Below are 13646 nucleotides of genomic sequence, written 5' to 3'. Positions count from 1 at the left end.
TATATATATATATATATATTATATATATAGTGTGTATATTTAAAAATTATTTAAAGATTGAATTATTTAAAAGCAATGAAGATCCAGCTTTGACCGTAATAGGCATTTTTCTAGTATTGATTGTATTTCTCACATATGCGGTCTAAAGATTCTTAATATTCATGTAATTAAAATTTATTTAGAAGTCATCTAAAAGTACGAATAATCTCAATTAACTAGTTTTAATCTTTTCTTGATGATTTAATAAACTACTTTTAATCTTTGACCTAATTGCTCGTTTGTTTGACCTTTCTACTAATTTTATTATTTTCTAATTAATATTTTATTAAATATTTATCAAATTTTGTTATTTCTCTTTATATCTCTCTGAATTCATTAAGCATTTCCAACTCATTTAAAAAATTCCTGAGAAGATCGTTAATTTTCATGTTCTTAAGAAAACTGTTGGAATTTGTTCATGTAAGACATTTCAAGGTAAATTGCTTTTACCAAACGAGTACAAAAATGACCTTTCTAGGGAGAGAGAAGACGAAACTATTTACTTTCTAACAATAGATTTACATCAATAGATTTAAATCAACAATGACAAGATTCCTACAGGAATTTGTTTTGATATGAATTAATTTCATGCCTATCTCTATTCTTCATCAGCTTTAAAATAATATTTTTACATATATTATAAACGACTATCTTTGTATCTACATATTATAAATGACCAGTAAACTCTGACTTTTTAAGGAGATGAAAATTTAAGGAGATAAAAGAAAATACTATTGAAAGTAAAATATTCAAAGAGAAAGATAGTAAAATCGCTTTTTCAATTGTTTCGTATCACAGTAATATTTGAAATTTTGATAAAAAACTCTTATAAATCACGTTTACATTTTTTTATAGTTAGGACACACAAAAAAGTTAAGCAGTAAAAGATAAGCGGTAAGCGAATTGGCCAATCATAATAGAGTAAGGTCATAACTTAAGCAGTAATCAATCCAACATGTTTCCCTACTGCTTATGTTTTATTGCCTTAAGTTTTTTGTCTACCATAGCCTATGGAACGTCTGTCACTTTTTATTATACTTCAACCTTTCAATAACCATCGAATTTTCTCGTTGGACTGTTAAAATTTTCGAAATTCTTTATAGGATTTGCTTCAGATAGTACAATTCGAATGAATGTAGAAATTGTAAGTTTTTCATTTTCTTAAATCGAAGAGCGAAACAGGAACTTTGGAGAATCTTTTTAACATGATTATTGTGTGTTCTGTATTTATTGAAAACATTCGCAAATATTATTCACGCTTTCTAAAGCTTCATTGTACCCATTATATTCATCTATTGTCTTTTATTTGAATTTGCCGCATTTATAATACTCGAAGGGTCGAGTCCTATGTGTAGAATCGTTGTTCATTGTATCTCACTGAGTATGATATATAGACATTACCAGCGTTTCTTTGTGACAATTTTACAGGTATGTACAAATTAGCATCGTCACGCTATTAGAACAAAATACATTTACTGAGTAACGGAAGCCTCGACGGTTAAGCTGAATCTTTTATTGTTGTAGTGCTTAAATAATATTTTTCATGTGCGAATTTATATGCACAATTGCACACATTCAGTTTTATTAAATATATTTAATTTTTTAACATTTTTCGTAATGAAATGCATACATTGAATAATATGTATGTTGCTTATACAATAAACACACGATGTGTATTTTGAGGAACCAGAATGAAGATTCTCTTTATTATCGCGACAAATGAGGGCAAAAAAATCTAAAGATATTTTTCTTAAATAAATGCTGTTAGTTCGGAATTAAGTAAAGAGATTGAGATTTCAGAGGAAATATGCAGTATACAATCTTTATCGATGATATTTCTTTTTTTAAAAATGATTTTGTAGAATTATTATGATAATAATAGTACAGTTATATCATTTGCTACAATATAACTAAAAAAGACAGTTTTTTAGAAGATAAATTTTAATGTTGTGAATAATTAAAAAAATTTCGCAATATCAATTTTGAAATAACTGACTGTAAAGGAATGAAAATGTATTTTTTTGAAGTATGTTCTTTATTTTTTTGTTAAGTTTTCGTTTTTTTTGCAAACAACTATAAATTAATAATTTTTTAGTTATGTCGTAGTCACTCACTAAGCGATATATGTTGCATTAATGGAGGTAATAAAAATGCGTTTCTTTCATGATTTTTTTTTTAATTTTCATTTTTTGCAGGCAACTGTAAAATGACAATTTTTTAGTTATATCGTTGTAAATGCGATATATATTGCAATAGGGGAATAAAAATGTATTTTTTTTAATGGTTCTTTATTTCTTTTATGTTTCCGTTTTTTGCGAGCAATTAAAAAAATGATAATTTTTTAATTATGTCAATATTGTAAATAGTAACAAATGAGAAATATGTTGCGTTATATACACGTTTATAACAAATAAAATAAAATAAGGAGCGTTTTTCTTCGATCAAATAACAAAGTATCGCGTAAACTTTTGCGAGACGAGCCATAAAACTTCATATCTAAAGTTTGAGCAGAAGTACAGATTTTTGCATAACGTATGGATGTAAGAAAATCAACTGAAGTCTTTTATTTCAAGAAAAGAAAAGAAAGAAACGAAGAACTTGATCGACTTATATTTTTATGCATTATGCAAGATTTCTCTCTCTCTCTCTCTCTCTCTCTCTCTCTCTCTCTCTGTGCGTACGTGCGCCCTTAGTCCTTAAATACAATAGATATAGGATTGATTACAATTCAATGGAGTTTATAATAAGCCTTAAGCTTTAAGGAATTAATGTGAGAAAAATATTCTAAACTATATTAGATCAATTCCTTAAGCCTAAAATTTACTATACCTATCATGTTTCGATATCTTCACCCTAACACAATAGATGCAGTAAACTTAGGCTTACTTGGAAGGATGCATTCCAGCAAAGACATAGTGAGTCGTTTCATCCTTGTTTAACGTAAGCAAACAACAAGGATGTAATGATGATTCCACCATGCTACACTGTGTCCTTTCTAGAAAGTATCAAAAATTCCAACTATATCTTTTCTGGAAAGTATGAGAAATTCAAATTGAACTTCGGAAAAGCGATCGGTGAGGATGGAGGGGTGAAGCGAGGCTCCCAGTCCCGTCGTTACGTCCCTGAACATCTTTTATTCACGGAGCAGGTAGATGGCGTCGGAGTCAACAGGCGGTACGCGATTCGTCGTAGGTCGGTATGGGAAGGGCTCGTCTACTCTCACTGGCTCTCAGTCGAACCTAACGCGTCCCTTGGCGAAGGGTACGCTCGCGTCACCCCGAGTATACTTGCTCCATCGACGCACGACTTTGGTCATTCATTCGGTGAAACTCTTCGTAACACGAAGTGAGTTCTGTGCCGTGGAACGAACGACGCGTTCTCAGTCGCGCTCTCTTTCTTTCTCCCGTTTATCCGTCGGTGGTTCTCGGTTGTGTACCATAGGACATTCCGTGTCGCGTAACGTTCGCCCGCGCCATTATTATACGTGCGTGTGCGCGCGCTGTGTGGAGGCAGCGGCTGTGCGTGCGTGCGTGCGTGCGTGCATGCTGCACGCTGCACGCGGGTGAGAGAAAACGCGTGACGATCGACGCAAAACGAGCGATCTCGGCGAGATTTCATTTTTCCTTCTCGTTCTCCCTCCGTTTTATCCCTCATTCGAAGACGCATCATTCCGAGCAGGGTTGGGCATGTATCAAACAACGTTCTGTACACGATTTTTCTAACACGTCGAACGTATCATACTTTATACGTGTTACGTATGTATACGTGTTATTAGTATTACACCTGTATTATACAGACGTATTATTTTCGTAAGTGACTACTCGTAGCGGAAAATTGCCCAACTCTATTCCCGACGTACAAACGCGAGAGGGGTTACACACTCGGGCTCAGACGACGACGACGAGTTGGCGCGCTCGGGACTTCTCGGCACGCGGCCCGAACGCGCCCGATTCATCATACAACAGTAGCCTCGCCGCTGTCCTGATCTCTCACGGTCGTGGCAGTAGAGGGCTAAAAATTGTCTCTCATTCTTGTTTTCATCGGCGACGCGACGAAAACGCAACTGCATGACCGGCTCTGACCTGATAAAATAAGCCGCGTGTTCCGCTCCGTAGAATTTCAACGGCACCGGAGTGTTAAATTCGTAGCGCGGGAGTGGGCGATACACGGACACACATATACAGACACGTAGAGACGAAGGGCGCGCGCGAGAGGAGGAGGGAGAGACGACGCGCCGCGCCGCGCCGGTCGAGCCTTAAATATCGATTTTGGACGGGCTGCGATAGTCCGCCACCTATACAGAGTACGCGAGCGACATTCACACGCGACGACGACGACGACGACAATTCTCCCGTGACAGTCGGCGTTGGCCGCGCGACGGTCGCGCGACAATCCTCGTAAGGTATTCATTTTTCGCAGGTGCTGTACGAGGTCACGTACGTTAAGTGATCTCGTCGAGTGAGTGATCGGACGGCGTTCTTTCTCTTTCTCTCTCACTCATTCTATCACTCTATCTATAAACGTGAGAATCTCGACCACGTGTGCGTTCTGATATTATCCCCGTTCGGCGAGACGAGTAAATGACAGATTTCCTCGCCGGCGATGCTTGATGCCGTTCGTGGGGAGAAGCGCGACGAAGGTCATCATCCATCGAGGACGGCGGAGATTTAGAGATACTTAAGAAGCGAGAGTGGAGTAAGAGACGCGCGCGCGGTCACCATGGCGCGCCATTATCGACGATCGACGAGTTGACGGGCCGCGCGCCTGAGGTGTGCACGTCGAGGAAGAAGTCAAGCACGGCCGAAACAGAAATCGTAACGGTCGTAGTAACGTGTGTGTGTTTTGTTGTGTGTGGATGTGTGTGAAGCGCGCCAGCGAGGAGAAAGATCTCGCCAGCTTATTCGCGACAGTCGTCAGTAATTTTCGTGGCATCGAGATACCTGGTGGCATCGAGAGAGAAGACGACGGAGACGACGACGGATCGCGACGATGCTCGCGAATTCGTTCTATTGCCGCATTTACTGTTACGTAAATATACCTCGTGGAGTCTCGTCGATGACGACGTCGAGTCATATCTAACCAACGACTCCGAGGAAAAACGGAGAGGAGGGGAGAATCTCAGCCGTGTGGACGAGGCGCCGAGGGTGAAGTGGCCTCTGCCTCTGTGGCGGAGAGGAGAGGAGAGGAGCGAGGCAAAGTCGCTCTCTCGCACGAAGGAAAAAGCTTAGCAGTTCTCCGGGCTGCTCTCCATCCGGAAGAATGGTTTCAAGATATGGCGTCTCGAAGGAGGGCGCAGTGGGTGTCGCCGTCGGTGCCTTAGGACCCATGCATTGTCTATTGCCGCACTGTGGCGGTAATCCCCAACATCACCACCCTCTCACGGCGTCGCATCCGCAAAATCCCCAGCCGGGACACAACCACCATGTGCATCCCGGCCATCAACCGCCGCCGCCGCCGTCACCGAGTCCCCATCTCAATCAACTGACGCATCCCCAGCTCACCGTTAACATCAGTCACCTCAGTCATCACCATCATCAGCATCATCAGCAGCAACCGCAGCAGCAGCAGCAGCCACCGCAGCAGCAACAGCAAACGCAAATGCCGCCCCAATACCGAGTCGCCGCGAATAGTAAGTAGATGAGGGAGGCGCGTGCTCTCGCCCCTCTTTCCCTCCCCCCGAAGAGATGCTCCGCGGAAAAACGATTGCGTAAATTTTACGTTTTTTTAGAAATCGATTCTCTATTCTTCATCTTTTGTTTCCTTCCTATTGTAATAAATCATTACCGAAAACTTAGGGCGGGAAAACACAGTCTTCAATAATGCATAAGAAAACCAATCGTAATTCTTCATTTCTTTCCTTTTTATGAAATGTAAGACTGATTGGTTGATTTTCTTAGGCTTTATGCAAAAATCTGTGCTCCATTTTTTTTTAAGTCGTAAGAATATTACTTAACCGATCATGGTCGATTAGTCTTCTCACATTCGACTGCGATGGATCAATTTCTAGGGTTGCCACAGATCAGAAAACCGGGAAAAGTCAGCAGAGGATGTAAAAAAGTCTGAAATTTCGAAATTTGCTCACAATTCTCTGCTCCTATTCCAATTAATTGTTATAATTTTTTAAATATTACATCTTACGTTTATAAAGTCAAATACGTGCAAAACTTGTGCACTTTAAACGATTTTAATAAAATAATTAAAATTTTATTCAGTATTTTTATTTGATCCCTCTTTATCGTCATAACTACATTTTTTTTCCAAAACTAATTTATTTTTTGCTGGCTTGAATTTGCACCCAAAATTACACTGTGCTACTAAGTTTTTTCCCCGTTGTTTTTAATAATATAAACTAACTTTCCTATAATCCTCGAGTCTAAATGTAAAAATTTACATATTTTATATTACTCGTGGAAAATTTTCTATTTTCATCTGGAAAACCTAGAAAAGTTAGAGAATTTTAAAATTCATTTTCTACAGTGAGCCTAATTTCTTATGATTTAAAGCTTAGATAATGATTTATTGTGAAAAACCCGTTAGACAAAACTTTAGAATTTTTTTGCCTCGCTGGGAAAAAGAGAAAATTGAAAGATTGAATATAATTTATGTCCGAAATCTCGATTTTACGTTAATTAATGATACTTCTTGATGAGATTGTGATCTATAATTATTTTAGCCAACAGTCAGATACCACTTTTCATAGTCCGATCGTGAGACTGTATGCTGGATGTGCGCCAAACAGCTGACCGAAAGTCAGTGTAAGACGATTCATCGATCTCAAAAGTCGTCTGTTTGACACCGGATGTGTATCGCTCTGAATTGATTGTCGTCGCTGTTTCAACTTCCGTCTTCCGTAGAATGCAGTGTCAGATTTATTTACCTAATCTCTTGAGACTGATACTTGTTTTTGCTGAGTATTTTCACATACAGTGAAACGTTTTCACTCCACATTTTTGTACGTGATAATCTAAAATCGTATTTGAAACCCTCTTCACTCGATAAATTTGATCCTGTCTCTAAACTATCCAATACTTTAATTAATTGTTAATGAAAAAAGAGAAAGAGTTTATGCGTCTCTAATGCTAATTTTACTGATTAAAATTCCAATATGAATGTCTATATCAGCATTATCGTTATTAACCTATTATTTAAAGATTTCAAACAATCGTATTATAGATGTGTGTATTCTACAATATTAAATAGTATACTTGACTAAAGAAAATACTGAAAGTTATACTGAAGGAAACAAATACAATTAATTTAATAATTAAATTAATCTAAAAAATCATAGGCATTTTCTATTCAAAATAGATGGAACAAAAGTTGTTCAAATCTTTGAAAGGTTTAATATAATTAATATATAACGATTAATATAATTTGAAAGGATTAACGTAATTAATTTATGAGAGTTCTTTATATCATGAGAATTGACTCTGATTATAGCAAGTGCGTTTTAAATATTGGACTGTGTGTACACGCTAATTGTTGATATTGCGAACAACATCGTGAACGATAACACGACACACAAAATGAGACATTCGGATACATAGTTTAAAGCATAGCCTATATGTAGATTGATCTTATTTTAATTCGAGCTATTTGATTCACGCTTGCTTTTGCCTTGCATCGCATCGAATAGCTTCACGTTTGATTTTTTTATCAGTAATTCATATCGGGCTATGCCTGAAAGATCGAGGGTTATGAATTGGAGAGTAGAATTCGGCCAATCGGATAATTTTTAATCCTGACACGCTTTATCCTAAATTGAATTTCCAATTTGCAGTCTCAATCTCCAGTACATAATCCCCGGATACGAGCCTAATCGCAGCGCGATTTCTTTTTGCATATTCAGATCCAGGCACGAAAGGAACTATTTTGAAGTATCTAAAAATTTAAATAGATTCATTTTGAGAAAATAATTCTGTTGGATTATCAAAATAATTATAGAAATCCCAAAAGAGTTTCGACATTCTAACAACTAGTCCTACATAATTATTTTGGCAGATTCAGCAAAATCATTTTTCAGATTTCTAGCAAAATTTTCATAACGTGTTTTCGATTACAATGACTTTGAACCTATCTGGGTTGGATTAATGACATCACACATGCTCTATTAATAATAAAGCACGTAACGTCATTAATCCAACCCAGATCAGTTCAAATTCACTGCGGTCGAAAACATATTATAAAGATACTTTAGTAAAATCATCCTTTTTGAATGAAACTTCCATATATAATATTATAGAATGTCATGCAAAAAAAAAAAGATTGCGCAGCCATTGGCTGGCTCCATCGTGGACATGAAAACCCGCGACCGACGATGGTAGCACAGTCTTCGCTTCTCTGCTTATTGTTTGTATATTTATTTACTATTTCCGACGTTCTCTCTCGTAGAACTCGTCCTTGACTCTGTCAGACGATACGATCTGCGCTAACGTAATTCGAGAGACGACTCTGACTCTCGGACTGTCACATCGCGATCATTGAACCTTTCTTGTTTCTTTTTTATCGCGCGCGACCACAGACGCCCGAATATATCAGCGCGCGTGTGCGAGCAATCACGGAACGGAATGATGCGAGACACGTTATTTTCGAGCGCACCGGGGGTAGTTAATCTGACCCGGTGACCTATCTGTCAAGAGTCGAATCATTCGTGCTATTCTATTTGCAGACGCGCACGAGTTCGAGTCCGTCGTGTCTTTCCTCTCCTCTCCCTCCTCTCTTTCCTTCGCGAGGAACGGATAGGTACAATACCGCTGTCACGTTAAAACGATGACGTATTTAACATATGAAGCTCTAACACGTATATACGAAGCTTTCAACATCGATTTTTAATCCCTGTTGATGTTGTCAAAGCTTCGCTTTTGCCCCGTTTCTACCAATGTGAATTAACTTTAATCAGTTTCACTTTTCATCTTTTTCTAATTTTTACAACTAGAAAAGGATGAAGCAATTAGTTAAACCGGGATTAAACTATATTGACGTATCCAGAATTTTAGTTGGGGGGGGGGGGAAGGAGATAAGAATTTATCTTCACACAAAACTTAGTGAATTATTTATGTGTATTAAAAGCAGCCTTGAAAGTGAGGATCTCCAACGAACTTTCTTAATAATGTGTGATGCCCATTTTTATCAATGTAGTTTAAATTTAATCTTGGTTCTAAAAAATTAGAAAAAGATGAAGAGTAAATTGAACCGAGATTAAAGTTAATTTACATTAATAAAAATGGACATGACCTACAAATTAGGCGGTGAGCGGTTAATTTTTCATCATTTAAATAATTTTCATAATTTGTGAATTCTCTTCTCTGCTAAAATTTAGGGAGGGTAAGGAGCGAGTAAGTGTCCTTTCTTACTTTCTTTTGCACTAAAGAATCTAAAAATTTAGCTAGATACAGATCTGAAAGTAATTCAATTGGATCATCAAAATAATTTAGAAAGATCAAGAAAGAAATATCAAGCATGACGAGTAATGCTGTAAAATATTATGATATTCTAGCAATCAAATTTGTCCTAAATAAATTATCTAATTATTTTGATGGCCCAACATTATTTTCATCTGTATTTAGATTCTTCAGCAAAATTGCTCTTTCCATGTAGAAATTTCCTGTAGCAATTTCCTGTAGAGAATGCAGGATTATTATTATTATTTTATCGTTATCTGTGCTCTTCGTCGAGTAATCGGAGTTACGAATTCGTCTCTGGAGGAAAAACATTCTGGACGGATGATGAGCTGAAATGCATCGAGTGGAGATTTATTTAAATTCTTTCTATCGAACATGACCGGGCGTTTTTCCTGGTATGCGGATATCGATATATCGGGGGCGGGTTGCTATTTAGGTTAGTTCTTAGCGCCCCTGGACGGCGCTTTAGACAATTCACGATATAGGTCAATCGATAAAACGCTTTCCACCTTGTGCCGTCGTGAAGGTACGTTCGATCCTTTCCCTTGCGATACGTCCCATTTCATCTCGCCCTTCTCTCTCCTCTCTCATGTTGAAAGACAGCATTGGTAAATGCTCCGTGATATGCCGGAACGTAATTTGGACATTTCTCGAAACGTTATTTTCAAACTCGTCTTATTGCGTATTATTGACATGTTCGGTCACGAACTTGACGCGTTAAATTCCAAGGTAAAGTTTTCTTTTTAATATTTTGCTTGCAAAGGAAATAGCCTTTGAGATCTAATGAAATAATCGAAATATTAGGTAAAGTATGATTAATGGTGCGAAGACAAATCCTTGACAAATCGATCTATGGCGAGTTTCCGTCTCGCGACTCTACGATATCATTCATTACTATGTAACATCGACCGTCGGTCATCCATTTATTGCATTCGCGATGTCTTCTTAAAATCTTCAATGGCACCGCTTAGATAAACTCAGAACGGTCAGCCAAGAAATTAAGGACCGTGGCACACAAAACTTAGGATGCTTTCCATTTGTGATCGAGAAAAATATCGTTCTATCTATATTCTTTCTTGACATTCCATTGAGTAACAAAGATAGAATCATTTGTGACGAAGATGATGCAACACTCGGATGAAAACACGTCCGTTCTGACTTCATGAAAAAAAGATTCGAAATGTATTCTGCGAAAAAATAGAGAAAATATGTAAAGACAGGGAGGTCGGTACTCTTTGTAAATGAGTCTTAGACCTGTTTTTTTTCTGCTGAGTTTTTTGCTGCACATTTTATTTTATTTTTCTCTTCTTCAACCTAAAGAGAATCCTTTTCTTTTGACATTAAAGAAAAAGGAATTAATTGTGAAGTTAAAGTAAACAGGACTAAGGTTTATTAATTATTATCGATCTCTCTTTACATATTTTTTATGTTCTTTTGAGTTTAACTTGTTCAACCCATCGAACCTTATTTGTGATGTCTTCTTGGTCTATTCTTTTTAGCTAAACTTCTGATATATTTTATTTGTCTTTTTTCTTTAACGTGAAGAGAATCCTTTTAAAGGAAAAAAGAAAAAGATGAAGTGTATAAGAAGTTCAACTATAAGGAAAAGGCTTTTTATCTCCACAATGCTAAAAAAATCGTCTCGAAATGTCAGATGGAGAAAGCAATCACATTAATCAATTGGCTGAATTGTTTAAATGTGATTCGTTAATTTTTTTCTCCATCCGAGACCTCGGAGCGATTTATATATCGTGGACGAGGCTTCACGAAGAGCAATGTTTCCACAGTCGATCTCTCTCTCTCTCTCTCTCGTTTCCCTGATAATATCGATGCCGCGCGCGCCACGTGGCTTCCCGAGCGGCGAGATTAACCCTAACCTAACTTAACCCTCCTTGACTTCCACTCTCCGGGCGTTCCGCATTCGTGCAGTACCGTATCGCTTCCGATCGGCGCGTTTAAGGCTCGTTAATGTTACACCCGGAGTCAAAGTCTATTTGGAATCGTTGCGCGCGTCGAGCGCGGCGCGGCGCGACACATTGCATCGTCCGGCGCCGCGGGGATCGGCGATTCGGTGGGTGGGGTGTGAGAGACCTGCATACGTCATTCATCTCCGGAAATGACGTATAGCGAGGCCAGGCGCGGCACTCTGCATTCTCGATTGCGCTTATCCTAGGCCCCGTTCTCCTTCTCTCTCGATCGTAACTTGGTACTCACGAGATACATTCCTAGGTCTGTTTTTACATTACTTGCACTTTTTGCACTCGACATCTTCGACCTCCCTCCCTCTCTCTCTCTCTCTCTCTCTCTCTCTCTCTCTCTCTTCAATGCCCGAATGTATATTTATCTCGTTTTAAGGACAACGATTTTTCAGAGTTTCAAGCAATGCGGACAGACTTCTTCACACTACGAGATCTCTCCTTGTTCATAATTTTTGATTCATGATCCTATCATGAGATGCGAGAGGAAAGGTATCTCGCATCGTGTGAAAAATTTGTTTATTTTGCCAAATAACACGACTACTTTGCAACATTTCTCTTGAAAATTTATGGTTCGTCTATGAAATTGACCAATCGTGATCGATTATTCTTCTCATATTTGGCTGTGATTGGTCGATTTTTTATGGCTTACAACATACGCCTATTTCTATCTATATAGATTAATCTCGGTTTAATTTACTTGTTATTCTTTTCTAATTCTTAAAACTAAAAAAAAGATGAAAAGTAAATTAAACCGAGATTGAAATTAATCTGCATTGATAAAAACGAGCATTATTATATCATATTACTCTCATTGTAGATTCTTTGACACATAAAACAAAGCTTACAATAATTACATAACTATATTTGTAAGAATTGATTATTCACAATCGAATATAAGAATATTTGATCACTTAGGCAACAAAACATAAACAGTAAATGAATTCGCCAATCACGAAACATAATAAAAAAATAATCTAATTAATATAATAAATTTAAAAATATTGATTTATTCATTGCTCCAGTTTTTTATGTGTCATAATCTTTATTCTTTGAGAAATGTAAAACTGTTTTAGGAATAATATCAATTTTCTAACTGAAAATTACAACGCAAGTATAATAAAATTGATAGAAAGGTCAAACAAATAAACAAACAACTAAGATCAGATTATAAAACTAGTTTATTTATTAAATTCTATTTTTAAAATCAGCTTAAAAAGAATGCGTTTCTTTCGGAATTTTCGGATTCCCATTTGTGAGATTGACGTAGCTCGTTCGATCGAAACTTATTCGGATCGAAAACGTAAGATACAGGAAACGCGTGTTGGAGTAGCAGAGTAGCGCGCATTTCCGGCGGGGTCGCTTCGTTCACGGCTGGTGCGAATCAATGCCTCGGCGATGTGACAGATGGCAGCGCTGCGCCCCGGTCCCTGCCCACATGTGCAACTGGCAACATGGCTGTCCGCGAGGTCGGGCCGTCGGTGCGTTTGCCCACGTTCGTGTCTCGTTGTCGCGCTTACAGTGTTACGCTTTCGTAACGACACGGCTGTCATCCGAAGAATCGTCGCGCGGAGACGCGCGGCTCGCATCAGGAACGGATCTACGCGGACGATACTGCAAACGGGTGAGAGAGTTACGACGTATGGGGGAAACGATCCCATATTTTTCCTCGACTTCAAACTGTTCGTTTCTCCCCTGCCTCCGTGCCTTGATTTAACGTCAGAGAAAGAAAATGGGGAAACGTCTGTGCGACAGATAGAAACTTCTCCTCGCGTCCGAGCCGCGTGATCGACTATCTTCTCTAGCGGGATTTACCCGCGAGATTATCTTGATAATTCGACCGAGGAACGGTTGACGTCAACGTTTCGTGCAACGGTGGCAAGTCGCACGTATTCGTCTTTCGCGAGTAATTACTAATTGGTTACAACGTGGAAACGGAGTGGGACGAAGGCGAAGGTGTCAAGCAGACATTATCGAAATTGGACGCGACGTGTTTCGGGTGCTTCTCCATACTCTACATATTTATGCTACGTAAGCGTTGACGCCTTGTACATTAATTCGTAAGAACTTTGAATATACTTTTCTTCTCGTGTGATTCGTCTTATTTTATTAAGAATTGCTTTTAGAGATAAAATTTTAAGATTATTACGAATTATTTTAATTTTATTATATGACACATTTGGCCTTTTTTTTTTACTGTTCTGTTTACGAAATAAACAATTATTGTTAC

At 38.1% G+C, this 13646-nt stretch overlaps 1 protein-coding gene across 7 annotated transcripts in view; it reads left to right on the top strand.

The window, feature by feature from the left end:
- Positions 1 to 13646, top strand: part of LOC108691544 (eukaryotic translation initiation factor 4 gamma 3) — a 61198-nt gene that overhangs the window by 20997 nt on the left and 26555 nt on the right. Inside the window, exons 1-2 of one of the 7 annotated variants that reach the window (XM_018199325.1) lie at positions 3290 to 3384; positions 4459 to 5668. The exons of 2 other annotated variants lie outside the window; for them this stretch is intronic. In XM_018199325.1, the coding sequence (XP_018054814.1) occupies positions 5299 to 5668 (370 nt within the window). In that variant the 5' untranslated portion in view covers positions 3290 to 3384; positions 4459 to 5298. Of the gene's footprint in view, positions 1 to 3289; positions 3385 to 3488; positions 3602 to 4458; positions 5669 to 12750; positions 13041 to 13332; positions 13448 to 13646 lie in introns of those variants that run through there. 4 more of the 7 variants (XM_018199326.1, XM_018199329.1, XM_018199328.1 and 1 more) reach the window with 4 other exon arrangements.

This window comes from Atta colombica, unplaced genomic scaffold (assembly GCF_001594045.1).
Source record: "Atta colombica isolate Treedump-2 unplaced genomic scaffold, Acol1.0 scaffold47, whole genome shotgun sequence".
In the NCBI taxonomy this organism is placed as follows: domain Eukaryota; kingdom Metazoa; phylum Arthropoda; class Insecta; order Hymenoptera; family Formicidae; genus Atta; species Atta colombica.
This window is presented reverse-complemented; position numbering and strand designations above follow the sequence as displayed.